General features: G+C 47.8%; 6 protein-coding genes across 6 annotated transcripts; 4 read left to right on the forward strand and 2 right to left on the reverse strand.

Moving 5' to 3' along the window:
* Nucleotides 1-233: 233 nt before the first annotated feature.
* On the forward strand, nt 234-920 carry PGRI_055090 (putative metalloproteinase; the record flags this gene model as incomplete). The annotated part of the gene is made up of 2 exons (XM_040793222.1): nt 234-834; nt 889-920. 2 exons carry the CDS (start codon nt 234-236, stop codon nt 918-920), a joined length of 633 nt encoding a protein of 210 aa, XP_040645189.1.
* Nucleotides 921-3,935: 3,015 nt separating this feature from the next.
* PGRI_055100 (uncharacterized protein) lies at nt 3,936-4,742 on the forward strand (the record flags this gene model as incomplete). Its single annotated transcript, XM_040793223.1, has 1 exon — nt 3,936-4,742. One exon carries the CDS (start codon nt 3,936-3,938, stop codon nt 4,740-4,742), a length of 807 nt encoding a protein of 268 aa, XP_040645190.1.
* Nucleotides 4,743-7,908: 3,166 nt separating this feature from the next.
* On the reverse strand, nt 7,909-9,571 carry PGRI_055110 (cytochrome P450; the record flags this gene model as incomplete). The annotated part of the gene is made up of 3 exons (XM_040793224.1): nt 7,909-9,003; nt 9,089-9,285; nt 9,367-9,571. 3 exons carry the CDS (start codon nt 9,569-9,571, stop codon nt 7,909-7,911), a joined length of 1,497 nt encoding a protein of 498 aa, XP_040645191.1.
* Nucleotides 9,572-12,366: 2,795 nt separating this feature from the next.
* On the reverse strand, nt 12,367-14,643 carry PGRI_055120 (Glycoside hydrolase, family 31; the record flags this gene model as incomplete). The annotated part of the gene is made up of 1 exon (XM_040793225.1): nt 12,367-14,643. The coding sequence occupies one exon, from the start codon at nt 14,641-14,643 to the stop codon at nt 12,367-12,369; it is 2,277 nt and encodes a 758-aa protein (XP_040645192.1).
* A 1,185-nt stretch (nt 14,644-15,828) lies between these two features.
* Nucleotides 15,829-16,509, forward strand: PGRI_055130 (fungal specific transcription factor domain-containing protein; the record flags this gene model as incomplete). The annotated part of the gene is made up of 1 exon (XM_040793226.1): nt 15,829-16,509. One exon carries the CDS (start codon nt 15,829-15,831, stop codon nt 16,507-16,509), a length of 681 nt encoding a protein of 226 aa, XP_040645193.1.
* Nucleotides 16,510-18,075: 1,566 nt separating this feature from the next.
* Nucleotides 18,076-19,054, forward strand: PGRI_055140 (uncharacterized protein; the record flags this gene model as incomplete). Its single annotated transcript, XM_040793227.1, has 4 exons — nt 18,076-18,089; nt 18,144-18,175; nt 18,218-18,275; nt 18,340-19,054. 4 exons carry the CDS (start codon nt 18,076-18,078, stop codon nt 19,052-19,054), a joined length of 819 nt encoding a protein of 272 aa, XP_040645194.1.
* Between the last annotated feature and the right edge of the window lie 670 nt (nt 19,055-19,724).

The following is a 19,724-nucleotide window of genomic DNA, read 5'->3' on the forward strand; positions in this document are numbered from 1 at the left end:
AACATGATGAAGCGGCCGCGGCTGTTCCTGTCAAAGACAGACTATTAGGTCCCCTTGAGCTGATATAAAAGGATCAAGGCCGATCGCCCGTTGATATTCTTCCCCTTGGTTGACCATTATGTTCTAGCTCCCTAGAGTATTTTTCAGAGAACGCCCTGGTGGTTGCTACTTATTTATTACTTCATATTCGATCTTTATACTGTCGTTCGACTTCTATCTCCATTACCTTGAAAATGCATGTCTTCCAGGCCCTTATCGCTCTCCCTCTGATAGCAGGTGCTGTCGCCAATCCTCTCAACATGCGCGCCACCCTTGAAAACTGCAATGGTGAGAGAGTGCAAATGATCAACAACGCACTTGCCCAGGCTGCAAAGATGGCCAGTGCAGGCGCCAGCCTCATCCGCAGCGAATCCGACTACTCGAACAGCCTTTTCCAGAGCTTCTTCAAGACCACCGACGCCCAGTCCCGCAATCGCGTTGCGGGGGTCTTGGAAAAGATTGCCACGGAGGCCAGGGACGGGAACCAAGGTGTCGTAAGCTACTATTGCACTCCGGAGGGCATCCAGTGCGTTGACAATCACTCTTTCACTATGACTGCCTACGGTGAGACAGACGGAACCTACGGAAGAATCCGGACCTGCCCTGCGTATTTCACTAAGTTCCCTCCCTGGTCGAACAGCTGTAGTAAGCTGGACCAGGCCACTTCTAGCTTGCATGAGCTGGCGCATACCAAAGGCATCTACGGTCCCGAGACGTATGGCTATGAGGCAGTCCATGGTTTGAGCTCTTCTTCCGCTCTTGAAAATGCTGAGAGCTATGCTTTCTTTTCCAAGTGTAAGTTCTCCATTATTTCCAAGGAAAGAGTGGATTACTAACGTTGTTCTTAAGCGGCTTTTCTCAACTGCGATGTCACCAACTAAACAGTTGCCTTTGGGGGCATAAAGGGTATCAAGAGTGCAGTGGCTGTCTGGGAGACTGATCGAGCCAGCCACTGTATATGAAATTGATACCTTGAATGTGTCTCATGGAAGGTCTCATAAAAGGGAATATCCTCTGTCTTCGTGTCCTAGAGCCTCGATAGCCATCGCCACATATTCTTAGAAATCGTTGAGGTTCATAAATCCAGACGGCCTGTCCACCACGTAATTTAGGTCAAAATACCTCTTGGCTTAGTATTAGTGCAATCTTTTAGGACTATAGCGGTATGGTGAGATATAAAGAAATGATCGATCAAACCACTCGTAAGAAACGAGATAACTGCCAAGGGATAACTACTACTTTCCTACGATTGTTCCTATCATTTTGCCAGTCTTTGTGAATAGAATCGGCTCTTCAACTTTCATTTTTGCACCTGATAGATTTCTCATACCTTGCCAGGCAGTATTGTTACGCCTCCAATCGGACTGGTAATGGGCGTTTGATAGATAATTGCTGCAAAAATGACTTTCCAGTGCAGCTTGCCCTGCTCAATCAATCTCTGATGGAGATTGAGAAGGTCATTCAGCTCACCCCGATTGTCTGAGCTTGTCGTCGATAACATTCGTAAGACTCCTTCCACCGCAGGGGAGACAAAATCATCAAACACACCCATGTCGGGGAAATCCTCAGAGTCGTAGTTGGCATCAGAAATTCTACGGAGACCATTTTCCAGAGCAAATCTGTCAACAACATCAAGGATCCTAGCTGAAGTCAGGATTTTCCTTTGGATTCTTGATGTCAAGGTGGATGATCCAACATACTGGAGAGAGAGGCCCCTGTTCCGCATATTGCTAGATATAGCTTCCAGGATTGCCATACCTCCGGGAAGGCCAGATGTTTCTTTGACTGTGACCCAATTGCAGTCCTCCCAGTACATATACCCACCGGGCTCTATATGGAAGAAACGTTAGTATGTGCGTCTTGATTGTTTCGATAAACAATATTGGGTTGGCTTTGATTACTTATAATAGCAAGCATGTTCTCCAATGCCAGTTTTACATCTGGTTCTCGAAGAGCGAAGATAAAAAGTCGTACGTGAACCAAGTCGAATCGAGATTGGAACTGTTGTGGAAATGGCTTAAGCACGTCTTGTAAGGTGAAGTTCAACTCGAGCTCATCAGAACGAATATTTGGCGGAAATTGCGCATCGTTAATATCAAACCCGTGATAATAACGGTGAGCATAACCTAGTGACGGTGGTGGCGCTGCTTGTTCTGCTAGGCTCTGTAACCAGATACTGCGTTGATGTGAGACCAGGGTATTAGGTGTCTGTTTCAAGTGAAAGCATACCCTGTTCCTGTCCCTACATCAGCCACACTGTGGATTTTCTCTGATTGTATCGATGGCGGGAGAAGTCTTTCCCCCAGCACCTGAAACAATAATTGGTGTTGCCAATTTAGCCTGAAAACTTGTCTCAGTGTCCATTCGTTTACAAAGGCCATCGTACACAGCCCACGTGCACCTAAGGTAAAATAAGATCATACCTTTTGGTCTCTTTCGCATCCCTGAGAAGTATATACTGAGCGTCGTCGAGCTCCATGATAAAGCCGTGTTGAATATGCTTCTCAACTACGACGTGCCTAGTTGAAGTATTAGAAGTGCACGGGGACGGTCGTATAAATTTAGAATAGAATATATCTGAACATCACCCTTACCGACAAAAAAAGGATTAATGAAATATGACGAATCGTAGAAGACAGAAACGTAGGTTATAGTCGACGGCAGAAAAAAAGACGGAAAAGGGCTTTGACGTATAACCTTGAAAAAAAAATAAATAAATAAATAAATAAATAAACTGGCTTGACACCATAAGACGAGATGAATGAGATGGAATGGAAGTCGTCTGAATTACTAAAGACTGTGGAAAGTACAGATACACAAGTATCTAGGTAGGCGGATTCCTAACCCACCTCTTAAGGTATCTAGACGTCTCTACGGAGTACAACGTAAGGCTAGACTTCCGCAAAGCCCACAAAGCCCAAAGCCCAACCCAACCCAACCCAACCCGCAAATGGGCTGGGTTTTGGGCCCGGTCCTTAGGCCCACCGGTGGGCCATGGGCCTAGGGTAGAAGCCTAGTGGGCTTTCGTGGGGGCCCAATGGGCCCCAAACAATACAAACATGCCTAGAATTTAGGTGCTAAGTAAAGTTGAACCTCCATTTTCTATTTTTTAAATTACGCTTCGTTTTACCCCTGTTTCTAGGCCTTATCCCTAGGGTAATATTCTATTTATTTAAATGATTTAGAGCTGATAATTAGTTAGTTCTTAATATCACGTTTAAAAACGCGAAAAAACACGTTTTTTGAAGAAAGTTTAAAAATTACAGAGGTTCACTAGAAAGTCGTGGTACTCCCGTCGAGATCTGAAATATATATCTGATATCAAAACATTAATATCAATACTTTTTACAATATCCTATCTTCTACTTATCGAATCTTATTTAAAATAGAGATATATACTAATATAGCTACTATGATTTAATACTCTAGACTTAAACTTTACGTAATCAGTAGAAAGGTTGTAATCTAGCGATTATAGAGGCCACTTTATTAGATACCGATGGGCTTTAATAGGGGCCCATAAGGCCCCTATTAATGGGCTGTGGGCTGGGCTGGGCTTTGAAGGTTAGGCCCATAGCCCACTGCGGGTTGGGCTTTGGGCCCGAGGTTCGGGCCCATTAGTGGGCTTTGCGGAAGTCTAAGTAAGGCGCTGTCACTGTAGAGTTCAATACCACTAAATTTATCATACATTGTGGTACCTCTCATTCGGGGTTACGTCACCCAGGGCCCTACTATGTAGTTACCTAGGTAGTTAGCTCCCGATGCCCATATAGGTACATAATGACCTTCCAAGATTGGAAATCTCCCATCCATCCTCCCTAGAACTTTTACTGGACACTTTGCTTCCTTCTTCTATTTTGTCTGGTCAATCAACTTTCCCGTGTTGCACTTTCAAAATGGCCTCTCAGCCAGGACTCACGAATAAGGAAGCCACGATGGGCTCTCGTGAACCCACGTCGACACGCCCCAAACTCGCTGAAACCCCATCTACTTCTCACTCCCCTCAACGCACCGATAGCCCATCAACCGGACTTCAAGCCACCGAAGTGTCGGCTGACAAGCTTCTCACTACCTCCCGAGCAGGCATGCCATTCTATGAAAGAGCGCCCACCCCTCAATATACAGACCGTCGCCGCGACGCTGCTTCTGACTCCAGCTCTGACTCGGCGCATTTTATCAAGCCCATCACCACAGACTCAACAATTCCGTCAGAGCTCCATTCACGCCGCGTTGATCTCGACGACTTTTCTGTTCCACTAGACGCGAGAGTCCTCAATGCTCCATCGTTCCGACAGCTCAAAGCCGCACTGAACCAGTTAAAAGATCAACTTTCCAGCCCTAACCCCCCGTCATCCCAATTCCTATATCTGCAAGACCCGGGAAAAAAACTATTCTCCAAGATTAAGGATGATGAAGAGCTCTTTCCCGGTGTGCGACTGAAAATCTCGTATTTTCGCCGCGAAGTACTATTTAAAGTTATGCCAGGCCACCAACACGATTCAATTATTGGCGTTTTCTCTCAAACCATAGCTATCCAGCTGTTCTTAATGGGCCTTTCCAATGACAATGGGGCGTTCGTATCCCGCCCTTCTCCAAGGACTCAAGGAGTGTCTGTGGCTAAGAAACCCGACTGGTGGCTCTCTCCAGCCGATATCTTTGATGGGATGGGCGGGGGGGGAGGGATTCCCTACCCTGGCCCTTGAAGTCGGCGTATCAGAATTCTACTCCCAGCTGTGCAAGGACGCTCAGTGGTGGTATAGTAACTCTGACCATCTCACCAAGTGCGTCGTTATCATCACCACTACTCGCAAGCCAACATGGCGAGTAGACGTGGAGGTATGGTCCGAAGGACCTTCCCCAAATCCGTATGAGACCCGAAATCGCATGGATACCTCTTTCCGACCAACTCAGAGAGTTACGTACCGAGATGGGCAAATCCATGGTGCACCTTTGGTGCTCAACTTTGAAAGCATCTTCCGCAGACCCCGAAATCAACACGAAGGGGATATTATCATCTGCATGCAGTCCTTGGAAGCTATGTGCCAACAAGTTCGTCCTTAACTCCTTGCTTCGTCGGCCTATGGCTGGCTCAGGCAAAATGACTACATCAATCAGGGCTACGCGGAGGTATCTCTTGCTGTTTTTCTCAGTTCTTCCCGGTTTTCTCTCTTATGTGCTACCTTTTTCATTAGTTAACATCAACATTTGCCGGAAGAAAGATCGCTCGGTGAAAGCGGGCTCTAGTTGTCCTCCTTGATTAGGATTTATCTGTACTTTCCACCTACAGTTTCTTAGAAAAATCCGGGCAACCTTGATCCATCTCTTTGCTTCCACAATCCATCAGATTTCATCTTAAAGAGGTCATTTCTGAGGGATTCCCGAGTAGAGTGTGCACTACCCGATCTCTGGGACGTACACCCACCCTCTAGAGACGTCTGGACACTAGACACAGAGGTGGGTTAGGATCTCGTCTGTCAGAGTGGTGTTTCCAGAGGGGGGGGGGGGCAGACGCTGACTAGGTTAACTCCTTCGGATTGATCTATCCCTTTATAGCGTGACGACTGTTGCTCCCTGTGTATGGAGCATCATTCTTCTGGTCCGAGAGAAAGGAAATCGCAACCTACCTTTAACGCCTGGCAGCTGGCCGAGGCCTTTGCGCATCATGAAGTTTGGCGGAAAGGTCGGATCGGACCCATTTCGACGCAGTGTTTGAGGAGCTCCGAGGGATAACCATCTCGGACTCTCGGATGGAATCGGTGGCAACGGAGTCACGATCATCCACACCTAAGTGCGGAGGCGACAGTGATATCGAGAGAAAGAGAGATTCGAACGGAGTAAACACCAATGCAAAGAGATGAAATGGGAATGGGTCCCTCGGCTTTGCCGACTGAGGAATAGGTGGGCAAACACCGAAATTACCGGTAAACAGAGGCATGGAACAAATGGAGGGGAAGTGAACGAGGAAGTCAAACAAAGGATTATTCTTTATGGTCGCAATTCTCTTACTTAAGTCTTATGTCTATCCATCACATTCATATAACTATTCGTCTTACTCATCATGTCGAAAGTAAAACACAACCATTTCTATCTATCCTGTCCCTTGCATTCATCAAGAACCTCCTTCTGGCCTGGAAGGCAAAACGACAACTCATCCGGTTCCCTCTGAAGGAGGGGTTCAACAAGAGAAAGCATGTCGTTCCTCGTCAAAAGGTGCCCTGGTGGGCCCTGTCTGAACATCGCCACAAGAATATGGATTTCAGAAGATCAACTGGAAGCAGGTTATGAGGATCCGATGAAAGAGCGACGAGAAACATCACATCACGGAGGAAGCGAAGAGGCAATTCGTTCTCAGAAGAGGAGTTACCAAAACCTTCAATGTCTATCGCAACGAATGAAGAGCCATCGTTCGACGATCCAGCCGCTCATGTCAGCTACATCGATTTAATAGGCTCTCTACAGCAGCACGAATCCGTCGGACCAGGAAAGGAGCACCTTGGTCTCCCCGTGGGAGTATATACCGGAGATTTGTTCAACTTCACACCAGACATGACCGTCCATGACCGACTACTTTTCTATCGGGTGGTCTTTATCAATCTAATTTCGACAGGCTCACCCCGATGGAACGTCGCAGACGTGAATTTCAACGGAGACGAACCCATTCCGTTGGACAGAGACAGACCTGAAGCTACGAAATGCGCGCCTCGAAAGCATACCAGCTTCTTTAAATAACACCTGTGCCTGAAGATCTGGAAAGGAGATCTGATCAAAATGCATATCTTCAGATGGATGAGAGCACTCTGGAACATGGGACACAGCGCGAATTGGCCAAACATGCGTCTTTTTCTTAGTTTAGCTATTTCCCTAGAATTATCTAACTATCCTATACTAGGGGAAGACATATGAGAAGCCTATGTTGGGTCCTGAATAGTCAAAGAAATCTCAGTCTGAGGAAAGGAAATTTATTGATCTGCTAATGGGAATAGGAGGGGAGTTCGAATCATTTACATAGTTATTTCTCAAGACAAGTTCCATGAAGGTATCACGACTGACTATTCAGTAAGTGTCTACGGATCCTAGTGTATCTGCGGACGAGCGTTCTACAAAAGCACGAGTGGAAGTTTCACGAGCTTCACGATTGAAAGTGAACGAGAAGTGAGGCAGTTTTATGCATACGATAGAAAAAATTGGGATTGTTGTCTGGATGGACCCAATAGTGCGACATGCCACTGACCTGCGTATGTTGACAATCGTATTCGATGACGGTTGGGCAGCACGCGGACTTATTGAACGCCTTTCCTCCCTTGACGCGACTTCGCAGTTGCAGAAACTCACGCTGAAAGGGGTGACGAAATCAAAAATCAACGAAGCGAGCTTAAGCAATCTATTACAGAACTATCGGGGCAGCCTTCGTGTCCTCAACATAACTTGGATAATATCAGTTTAGTAAGAATAATTGGGGAAACTTCAAATGTACCAGTGGTACCTAGGTCTTGGATCTGCTAGTGAATAGTTGGTAGCTTGCTGCTATTAGTTATTGCACGTTACTTTTCTACGGAAGGGCCTTGTGCAAGGGAGGAGAACGAGGCAAAGAGGTCGGAGGTGCGAGGTCGGGTTTTTTAAGTCGAGGCGGCGGAGGGAGAGGTGACAAGAGTGTATTATAGGGCTAAATCATAAAAATTAAAACTAACCGCATCCTGTGATTCACAGGTCTGCCGCTTATAGTACAGATACTAGAACTGTTCTCGACCCGTTCAAGGAGAACAGGGCACTCGCTCCATCACTTGCACCCACATATTTGAAATTGCGAAAAGCCCAAGGTAGTTTCGTGCATCCCAGGGACGCGTAGGACTGATAAGTGCCAGCTCGAAGTTACGCAACAGCTGTGTCCGGTCGGTGATCAGTTGGCGTGTCATCAAGGAGAAAAGAGGACGAAAGCAGGCATATGGAGCTGTTTCTACTCACCTCGAATATCGTCTTTCCGATCTCAATCTGGGCCACTGTCTTCCCTAAACACTGGAATTTGCCATGACCGAATATGAGGTCGTTGGTCCGAACCATGACAGCCAACTTGGCAGGGTCCGACTCGAGCCACCGCTCGGGTCGGAAAGCCTCTGCATCTTGGCCATAGATCTTCTCGCTCTGGTGCATAGCGCATGCCGAATACCCGATGCAGGCGCCGCCCGGTAAGAATACGCCCTCGCCGTCGACGATAATAGTGTCACCACCTGGGGGGATATCACGCGGGAAGATGTTCGTTACAGGCGGACAGACTCGCAGACCTTCACGGATCACGGCCTGGAGGTACGGAAGATTTCTAGCTTGGGCGGCAGTAATAAGACCTTCGTCCTTGCTCGGAGCACGCCCACTGCGCGCGGCATCGTCAATCTCGCGCTGTAGCTTGAGGTAGACACGGGGATTCGTCATGAGGTACAGAAGGGTGCCACGGATGGCGCTAGCAGTAGTGTCAGAGCCCGCAATGATTTGCTCTAGGGCCTCAGTGCGCAATTCGTCGCCTGCTAAACCGTGGCGCATGAACGAGGCTAACATATCGGATTTTTCGTTTGTGGAGCCCGCAGCGCGCTCTTCGACAAGGCGGAAGCATGTGGCCATCATCTTACCGAAGCCGTTGTTATCCTTAGGCGAAGGTGCAATAAAACTGCCGATGAAGGGCATTTGAGTGATCCAGCTGAAGCCTATAGCAAGGGCGGTATTGCCGATAGCAAGTCCCTCCTCGCTGGATTGCAGGTAGTCGTCCACGTCATGGTCACTACGCAACATACCGAACGCCTTGCCAAGGCCCACGCTGCTAATAACGTCGAGTGTGAAATATTGAACCTTTTTCGCAAGGTCCATGGGGACAACATGGCGGTCGGACGAGATATATTTGGACCGTATGAGGTTCAAGAAATCTTGAAGTCGTTCATTTATAGACCCCTCGAGCTGGATATTCTCCCTTCCGGAGTACTTTTATAAAAATACTTTATTAGCAGCCTATGCCGGTATGAATGGGTGGAGAGACTCGGAGAGAAATACGGGGCAGTTATCATACCCCTGGAGCCATCTGCTTCCTCCGTTCCGCGTGTTTCGCGTTATCAGTCTGACTGAAGACATTGTCCCTCCGGTACTCGATTCGTGCCGCTTTGTAGTACCAATCAGAGCGCTTGTAGCCAGGCTTGTTGTTTACATGCATCCAAACTTCGGGTGACGACGTGATCAGCACTTGAGGTGCGACACGGGCGATCGGACCTGGCCCAAGTCGAACATGTTAGCTATAGTAGATATGGCACCCTGGTAGAGATGCAAAGCAAAAGGGATGCCTAGTCGCACCATGTTTGTTGTTGACTTCTGCGTACCACTCGTGGCAATTGCCCCGAAGCATCGCCATACTATGAGGCCAGTTCGAGATGCCGGTCCCCGGAGGTCCCCGGAACTGCATCAACTTAAGGTACGTCGTGATGATCCTGAAGACATAGAGGCCCAAGAGACCGCAGAGGAGCGTCACAACCTGACCAGATAAGGCGGTTACCGTCATAACGAAAGAAACAACCGGACAGATTTGACAGTTGACAGATTTGACCAAAGAGGATTCTCTAGGGGGCTCGCGGGCCAGGCTATATTCTATGGCACTACTGGACGTGGAACCTCCTGAAGACTTTTTTAAATTCACAGCGGGGTTGATTACATTAATCCAGCGGTTGTCTAGGGCCGTCTCCCGCGTGCACGGATATTCATCTTCTACTCAGGGACGTGCTCAGTTTTACTCAGTGATCAAAAAGCGGCGAGAGGTGAGCACTAAAACGGAAAGGGAAACATCTCGAGTGCCAGGCATTATCCTAAACCCCCACCAAAATCAAAAATCAACTTGAACATTTTATTTATGATATTAAGTAAGAGGCTTCAAAATCCGCTTTTGTTGAATGAGGACGACTGCCCAGGTGGAGCTCTCTACCGGGGCCGTACACTCTTTTAGTCATTCACTTCTTGGTTATAGTAGGCACGGTAATTGTCCTTGCTGTGGACTGAATTTACCCATCTATGACAAAGCCGGTCTAGGTAACCAGAAACCATCAAGTCGGCGTATGTTGGAAACAAAGGACTCGAGTCGTCAACGTGTCATGGCCAAGTGTATTGATGCCTTTGGTTCCTGAGGTATGAAATAGATCTCGGAGTATTCCGTATCGTAAATTTAAGGGTCAGTATTCAACTGTCTGTATCTCTGTATCAGCTCTCCTTATAATTTAGTTAACTAGTTAGTTGATCCTTCTTCGCTTATACTAGTAAACTGTAACATATAGGTGGGGTAGCAAATGTGGCTAGCTCAATAATCCACAAGAAACGACCATCAAACCAAACATTTAGAGAACATCCAGTCAAATAAAGGAGACGCAGCGACATGTAATTGAAGTAAGCTTCGCCCGAGATTCTATTGGCTGATCTTATGTCCTCAATCTCCAACCACCAGCTGTGAGATTTTAAGGTCCTTACGCCGGTCTTCTCTTTATCACCTACTCGTTGCCCTAATGAAAAATAACGAAGTTCGACCAAGACTGGAGGCGGGGAGGGTTTTCTCTTACGCCTAATATCTGTATTATAGTAAATTGGTCTTCAGCAATAGGAACAGCTGGGGACAGGTATGTCTTACATGCAAGTTATGTCACATTTGCCACTATCAGTAGAGACTAAGGTCAACATGTGGTGATAGACCCCACTATTGAAGAACAGTCTGTTCTTTCCAAGTAAGAAGCAATGTTGTCCAATGCAAATATGCATATTCTGTATGCCGGCAAAACCACACGGGCCCAATCATCGTCCAATAACCTAGCTCATAGTTCTCTCTAAAGCTGTTTCATCAAAAAGAGACTAGAGGTTATAAACTAGAGGTAAGCTAAGGAAGAGAGATATAAAAGAGTTGGAACGGCCCGTAATCTGATCAGAGATCTTAAGATTTGTAGGTACCCCCTATTACTTGATTGGTCTTGGATTTGTCATTCGTACCTTCGGGTTATAATACTTCTCCTAATCTGAGCTTTATATTCGAGGGAAACCACAATCATGCAGACGAAAGGGGGAAAGGAAAATCCTAGGGTGAAATTGCCTGAGTCACAATCACTCGAAGAACGAGAGGCCGCTAAATTTATTGAAGGACAGACAGAAGCCCCGATGTAAGAATCCGTCGTTTCCCACCAACGTGACCTCAACTGTTTGGCGGCTTGCTATCCTTCCCAAGGTTCCTATAGTAACTTAGTAAGCTAACTAGGACTACAGAGCCTTTATTATTCTTTCAACAACCTTACGCAGCGTCTCAGGATTCATTATAAGGCAGTAAGTTATTAAACTATATTTTATAGAAGCGCTTGAAATGAACGGCACCGAATGGAACAATGTTCTTCTATCTTCTTTAGGAAGAGAACTTGGATGGTGAGATTTCATCAGCCACTGCTCTAACATTTACCCATTAGACCAAAAGGTCATAACCAAGTCAATTCATGGTTGTAGTAGTATATATATGAAGGTGTCCATAACCAAAGACCCTAAATTTGCTGAGAGCCTAGAGCGCAGTTTCTATAAGAATTTGGCGAGAGGAGAGCGAGATTTGAAAATTAACCTTGCAAGTGACATATCAATGTTCCTCCCACTCAGCCTCAGAAATATCTAATCAGATGTTTAGCATTTTTGGTTAATGGCCTTATTGGTGCGGAATAGGATAGTAGACCTGGCAGTGACCCTCCGGGTGGTCCATGATCTTGGACCCTCCACCTGCCCCTCCGAGGGTCGCTCGCGGGTGACCCTCCACGACCCGCAGCGACCCTCCAATGCATGAATCTATAGCACTAAGCTTAATTAGGATGTATAAATCTGCTTGTATAATTGGAAATGCATAGGTAATCCTTTACATAAAATTTATTTTTATCACAAAATTGCCTGTTTGTATTGTTTGACAACCCCCAGGGTCACCCGCGGGTCACTGCCAGGTCTATACGATAGTGACTACGCCGGCTGTCGGAAAATAGAGTAACTACTACGCACAGCATATCGGGAGTCCCAATTATTCGATACGACGGACTTTTAGTCAAAAATGGAGACACATGAAGCAACGCCACACCGTCATTCCAGAGTTCGATACGTATATATGCTAGTCGCGGTGCCATTGAACCACTATGCAAAAGACCTATTCAAGTCACTGTGCCCTTGAATTGGAGGCCCCAATTAGACTCTTGTCTACGAAGGAAAATGAATCCAGGCGATTAAGAGCTTCTAAATACATTCCTAGAAGCTGCGCTTGATGTTTCTATATATGGAAAGATACCTATGGCATATTTAATAGGGCTAGAAATGGACAACGGTATTATTCTCCCGACGGACGAATTGCAGGAAGTCATCCAAATCATTATTCCTCGGCGTACCGACAACGAAAACGGCAGGTTTCCCGTACGGTGCCGGGACGCGTGCTGTCTGGCCATTGTGGTACTTCTTGCCAGACCAAACGTGGGTGAAAGTCTGGTTCTTGCCGGGGAAGTAGACATTCACGCTAGTACGGCCGGGGTCAAGCACCGGTGCGACGTATAAATCCGAGCCAAGGTAGAAGCTTTGGTAGCTGATAGCCTTGGCGACCTTGTCATCTGGGTGGTAGACGACGGGCATGCGGAGCAAAGGCCAGCCCAGATTCTTACTTTCAGTTTCCAAGATGCGGCGGCGATATTTAGCAAGACTGGCAAACATGCGTGCATTGTAACCGAAGTAAGAGTAGGTAGTGGCGTTGTTGTAGAACTGCGCGTTGACCTGTGGGACGTTACCCTCGTGGGTACGGAAGACTACACTGGAAACGGCAGCGAGTTCGCCCCAGCGGCCGAGCAATTCGGAAGAGCGGTTCACGATGCCGTTGCTATTCCAGGTAGTCGTGTATCCACCAATCTCCATGTGGCCGTGGGCATAGCCTGACAGACCCATGTGGCCCATGACGGTCACAGAAGCCTTGATACCATCGTTGACGCCCCAGTTTGTGTTCTGGTCGCCTGCCCAGTATAGATTCATGTGTCTGTTTGCGGCCATAGAGGATGAACGATGGAACAGGATGGCGTCGGAGAATGAAGACACATTCTTTCCAATCCACTGGTGGAGAGCAGCCCACTCGCGGGGATAGGCGCTGTGATAGAAGAACGGATCAATGCTCTTGTTGGCGAACTGAGTATCGGGGTATACAGGGGTGTATTCGCCGAAGTCCGTCATGAATCCAGATATATTGGCACTCCAGACTTGGCCCAGCATGACCTCCTTGAACCAGGATCGTCCAGCAGGGTTGGTGAGATCCAGGATACCAGCTTCAAGGCCGGGCCCGCTGGAAATCACGGAGGTGCTATTGGTAGTGGAGTTTTGGATCACGTAACGAGCCCGGCTGGCCTCGTCATAAAGGTTCGTGTGATAACCAGTAGGCTTCGTGCTGACATTTGTCAAGAATGGGTTGATGTACGCCAGAGTGCGGACATTGTGCTTATCCCGCAGAGACTGGACAAACTGCTTCCAGGTCGGGTAAAGTACAGTGTCAGATTCCCAGTTCCACCAAAGACGAGATACATTCAGTGACATGTAGGACACGCTCTGCGAGTGTGTACCCGACCAATCCTGGAGCCAGACTGCAGCAATGGGACACTTGAGGCTAAGCCCATGGTCCACAATCCGGTTCACCTTGTTTTGCCCGCCTTGAATAGCAAGCACGGCACCTGTATCAACCCACTCGGGCAACGCGACCATCTTGCCGGTGTAATCGGTAAGCATGGTAATACCGCCAAGCATGCTCTCGGCTTGCATGAAGTAGCCATCCACGGTTAGGGCGTCATATCGCACAGTGACAGCATTAGGATCGGTGAAGTTGAATGTAGTATAGGCAGAGCTCTCTTGTGTCAGATGGAAAACACGAGATCTCGAGCTAATGTACTGCGGGATTGCAGTGTATGTTGTGAACTTGTTACCGCCAGCGAAGAAGCTGTCCCCGTTTTGTAGACGAGTCGTGGGCTGGTCACCGCGACCGACACCTTGCTCGCGCGAGAATATGGGGACAGTCTGGTTTTTGAAAGAGGCGAATGATCCCTGAGCACCAAGTCCGTAGAAATCTTCCGATGGCGATGAGCGATATGTTAGGAACAGCTTGGTTGCCGCATTCGGAGAGGTCTCAGGGTCGATGTTAACATTGAAAGCGACACGATCGGGGAATTGCGAGGGGACCCAGAAAGCAATAGAGAAATGAGGCGTAGCATCACCACATCCGGTGAGCTGACCCTGAATGACCGCAGCATGGTCATTCTCACTGCCGTGCCATGGCTGAAGAACAACATGACTTATTTTCTGCCCGATACATTTGTGCTGGTCTACTTCGTTGATCTTGAAGTTACCATTAGCGGTGATTACCTCGTCATCTCCTGCGCTCGCACTGAGAAATGGCTGGCCTGCCACAGTCTCCCAAATGGATCTCCCACGCTGGGTAATGGAGAGGCGGTTCATATTCTCATCGAGCGTGAGCTCAAATCCACTTCCTAGATTCCATGGGGCATGGACCGCGACACACGGAGCTGCGAGAGAGGCCCAAAGCCAAAGGCTAGGTATGCGCATTGTGGGATGAGATTTTGATAGGAGCAAAAAGCAATCCACGGGGTGACCCTCTAGCTTATAAAAATTTGCAGTCTCCGCCGCCTAGGTATCGTGGTCAGCGAAGTCTTTCGATGACATCTGTGGCCATGTGTGTCCCACTTGGTGCAATTGTAGCAGTTGTTATCCATCGGTATCTATAGTTTTGAGCCAATTAGCGTGATATCATCCATATTTATAATGACGATCGACTAATTTCATAACCTTTGTTGGTTATGCGAAAGGCTGACGGAGAAATAGGCTCCATAGTCGATAATCCGTCGGCTCATCGGGTAGCGCCCTCACGCGAACGGGGCAGTTGCATCTTGAAAGAAATTCCCTGATACACCCATCTTGGGATCAATCGACAATGGGATTCGCCTCGGCCATCTGAGAGCTCAGTCAACCAAGTCTGCCGTTCTGCACACTGCGAGAGAGGTACGGGTGGCTGGTAGAGGTTTTGGTCCCGCGGTAGCCGATCTCTGGGGGGAAGTGGGGCCGACTCCACATGTGGTGATATACAGTGAAATACGCTATTCATTCAAAAACAATTGCTCATCCGCCGATCCAGTCAGAATGCTGAAATGGTGACAAAATCTCGAGTCTTTTAAGGTTCGCTTCCTCGGCCTTCCAATGGCAATATTCCCCGAGAGAATTTTCCTATCAGTTTGCCTTCAGGCTTCCAATCATGTCTATGCGATGTCAGACGGAAATCCTCTATCTGTAACCCCCCGCAACAAACGGAGTTGCAAACGATGCAATGAGAGGAAGGTGCGATGTGATCGAAATATCCCTTGCAGTTCATGCATGACGGGCGGGGATCTGTGTACCTTTCCAGGACCTAAGCGTACACCACGGACTCTTAATAGGCCCCCGGTAGGCGAGCTTCTTGCTCGCTTGACAGTGTTAGAAACAGAAGTGGAACGACTCCAATCTTTGAGGAACCTTGAATTGGATCAAAATGAACAGCAATCTAGCAGGTCATCCAGCTTCACGGTAGATCAAAATCCTTAGTCACTACATTTCAATTTAGGCCTCTTTGGTCTGCATCATGGTGGATTACCTGGACAAAGCACCGGCCCCTGGTCCTAGAATCCATTTCAGCAACAATATCTTCACCCTTCGCATATCAAAGCTTTTTGGCCGATATACCAGGACAATGTTGCTCCAATGATTGCTATTCTTCACCTGGCCACCACCGCCCAGTTAGTTGAGGATGCCTCAGATGGCTTAAGCCTTGATCCTGCCAGCGAAGCACTTCTGCTCTCGATTTGTTTTGCTGCTGTGGTTAGTACAAAACCAGAGCAACTACACTCGGGACTAGGGCTGGATTATCAATCCACAGTGCGACATTATGAAGAGGCGGTAAACCAGGCACTGAACCGAGCGGACTTCGTCAAATCCGCAGAGATTCTCGCTCTCCAGGCTGCGGTACTATATCTTCTCTGCAAGCGTGTACATGGGGATGAAATGATTGTGTGGGCTCAGTCCGCTGTGCTTATTCGTCTTGCACAAATGCAAGGCGTTCATCGCGATGGGATGAAAATCGGCCTGTCGCCGTTCGAGACGGAGATCCGTCGACGTATTTGGTGGCATATATGCATATTGGACATGCTCTGCTCAGAAGACCAAGGCGTAGATATGCAGATTAGACCCGGAGCATTCGATACCAATTTCCCAACAAATGTTGACGGGGATGACCTTGAATCGGACATGATCGAGCTTCCGCCTGAGAAAAAGGGCTTCACCGACATCACACTCTGCATTATAAGTTGTTTTATGATTAACGACGTACACTTATCCACAAGACCCTTAGGTTCAGTCCCCTCCATGAAAGATCGAGAACATTAGATCAAGTCTGTGGGTGAAACTATCCATGAACGATTCCTCAAACATTTCAACCTCGGGATTCCAATTCATTGGGTATTCGCCACAATCGCTCGCCTTTACTTATCGAGGGCATGGATCTCGGCGCTTAAACAGCTTGCATCTTCGGATTGGCGCGAATTGCAATCAGAATACAAAGAGTCAGTTTTTCGGACTGCCGTTGAAATCGTCGAGTTTGCATATTTCTTACAGACCAATGAAGTCACCACACAATGGAGCTGGCTATGTAGAAGTTACAAGCAGAAGGAGATAATTGCGTATATTCTTGATGAATTAAACACTCGCCCACTGGGCTTTGAAGCGGATCGTGCCTGGAACGTGGTGGTCAAAACAACTTCTCTGTGGAAACAAGGTCCCCCGGCCACACATCGTGAGCCTGAGAATCCTTTACTTGAGTTGGTCCAGCGTGCTAAGGAGTTACGAGAAGCGAAAATCGAAGCTCAAAGAAAATTAAGATGAGAATCTACTGAATGAAATAGATCATGAATATGAGATACAATGTGTAGAATTATATTAAAGTGAAGAACTTCGCAAGAATCTAAGACGAAGCAAGTGTACCTATCTACATATGCCAGAACTAGCATATGATAGGACATATGATTTAGGGAGCAAAATCCCATGCGAGGCGGACAAAACAGCCTCACTCAGGTTTACAATAGGTACTTTACTTATAGGTATTTAGTCGATCTGGTTGGTCTGCGGAAAGGTAGGGCTACCCTCACTTAGGATTTTGGTCTTACCTAGACCCGGCAGTGACCCTCCACCTCCGGGTGGTCCATGATCTTGGACCCTCCATTGTGAACTCTATATGCTCCCAGGACCTAATTAGTCTAAACATGTAGATAGCTTCTTTTCTCTCTCTACGTATCCCAATATTATGATCTAGATATTTACTACTTCTTTATAAATCATCTATCCTTAGGTTATGAGTACCTCGGTTCTGTAGAAAATAGCTTCAGAGCATTTTTTACACCTACCAGTCTTCTATAATGGACAAAGGGAAGCAGTAAAACTGCAAGGTGGATATCTCGCCCGGCAACGTTGACAGCTTTATCATTCATCTGCTTTACATAGTAAGTCTAAGTACACTAGCAGTAGAACTGTTCGTGCTTTATACATCCTTGAGCTCATACCCCGTCCTGGTCGTGGATATTAAGTCTTAATTGCCTTGCACTCAACATATGTCCCATCTTTGTTCATTCTGATCTAAAGCGATGTTTACGTCCTCTATAATCTTACTTCCTTCCTGGTCGCTTCTTTCTCACTTCTTGCTCCCCTACAAGTTAGTTCTTACCTACCAGGAGCACCTTCTATGCCAGCTACCTCGGGTGTCTAGGTAACCCATCGCTACCGTAGATACATTAGTGCCTGCCTCATCTGTAGTATAACTATCCTTTGTTGATCCTGCTGTCTTACTTCTCTTCTTTTCTTCTCTCAGCTATTTCAAAAATACTGCTCAGTTCCAGTATATGACACGGCGACACTTCTTTTTTTCTTTTATCAAAGGCCTTCCGTAGTTGTTGCACACACATGGATACCTCGCAGTGAGTTATGTAATCGGATTTAATGATTTCATGCATTACTGACTGAATTTCCAGGGCTGGCGAGCAGACCCTCGATAGGGCACAAGGTATGTCCCCTCCCGTTGGTCCTCATGCTGACATTGTTACAGATGGATCTACCTCTGCCGAGGGGTCCAATTCTGCCTCCCCGACCGATGCCCAGGCGCTGTCAGTTACTACTAGTTAGCAGTACTAGTGGTACTGTTAGTACTAGTGGTACTGTTAGTACTAGTGGTACTGTCAGCTCGACGGCACAGTCGTATCACATCACCGAGGACCTGATTCCGCTGGTCCAGACAACGAACGAGACTCTCGAGCGAACCCGGTTGATTGTTAATCATGAGCCGACCGACAATGACGAGGACTTGATGGACACAATCGGTGAGGGCTACGATCTCGTTGATGCGACAGAGGATTTGAAGAGGACCGTCCGGTCGCAGGAATTCTACCTTCGCTACGGCGACCATATGGGGCAGGTATGGAAGTGCCTCGAACTTGCTTCCCGTCGTGTCCACCAAGGCCATTGGCCAGCCGGAGTCATCGCTGTTGGGAAGGTTCTCAAGCTGGAGGAGGAGCTCGGGGGAGGGAAAGCCTCGGAGAAGCTGGCGGGGGTGTTGCAGCATCTCGAGGGGCTTGGGATCCAGATCAGCAGTGATGTGGCCAAGGCGGCAATTATGGGATATGCGATACGCAACAAGATCTGCCATGGAGGTCCCGGTCGACTCGACGACAAGCAGACTCGCGATGCAATCGCGAGCAATGTGAACGACCTGGAGAAGTTTCTACCCGACGATCAGAGAGCGGATCGCGATCTCTGGGTGCGAATTGTCAAGTTGTGGAAGAAGTGCTGCAGATACGTGGAGGATGTGCGAAAGTCGGCTCCGGAGACGACGCCAACCCCGGATTCATCTAGTCTACTCGCCGCACCGCCCCGTACCGCCGAGTAGAAGGAGAAGTTCACACGAGCCTTGGAGAAAGGCTCGTTCCAGGGCGAGCTGGATCAGCTGAGCCGAGAAGAAGGGCCCTGCAGACAAGACTCACCTCATCGCACGCAGTCGACGAAGTCCGACCCATTTCACGGTGTTCCTAGTAAGCGGAAGACGGACTTGACTCCCGCGCCGTCCTCCCTTCGCCCTTTGAAGCGACAGAAGTGAAGGCTACCCGGCAGAGGTTTCGGGTTGGGGGGATGGGGGATGGGGCTGGCTGGCATTGGTTGGTTGGGAGGGGCTGGCTGGTCGGCGTTTGTTGTCCGATTCTTCATGTAAATAGTTTGTATATATGTAGCGTAGAGTATATAGAGTAGGTAGAACCCTGGTGACGAGCTTACACCTCAACGTGGTGCCGGGGTCTAGTAGTCCTCCATGGGCGAAGCCAAGATGAGCTCATTCTTGACAGCGAATTTGATCTTTCTTTTTTGAACTTCTAAAGTCACTATCCATAGTTCTGCATGGTATGCCTCATGATCTCATCTACCAGCCAGTAATATCTTGAACAAGTTGAGTCCCAGGGTCCAGTATCGATCTGACCTCCCAGTCGACAGAGGCATTTCTCTTCGTCGTTCATTATTGGTGAAATATAGACGTCGTCTACCCTGGATTCGGAGCCTGCTCAGTCAGT

The sequence above is a fragment of the Penicillium griseofulvum genome, assembly GCF_001561935.1.
Source record: "Penicillium griseofulvum strain PG3 chromosome Unknown contig_84, whole genome shotgun sequence".
Classification (NCBI taxonomy): domain Eukaryota; kingdom Fungi; phylum Ascomycota; class Eurotiomycetes; order Eurotiales; family Aspergillaceae; genus Penicillium; species Penicillium griseofulvum.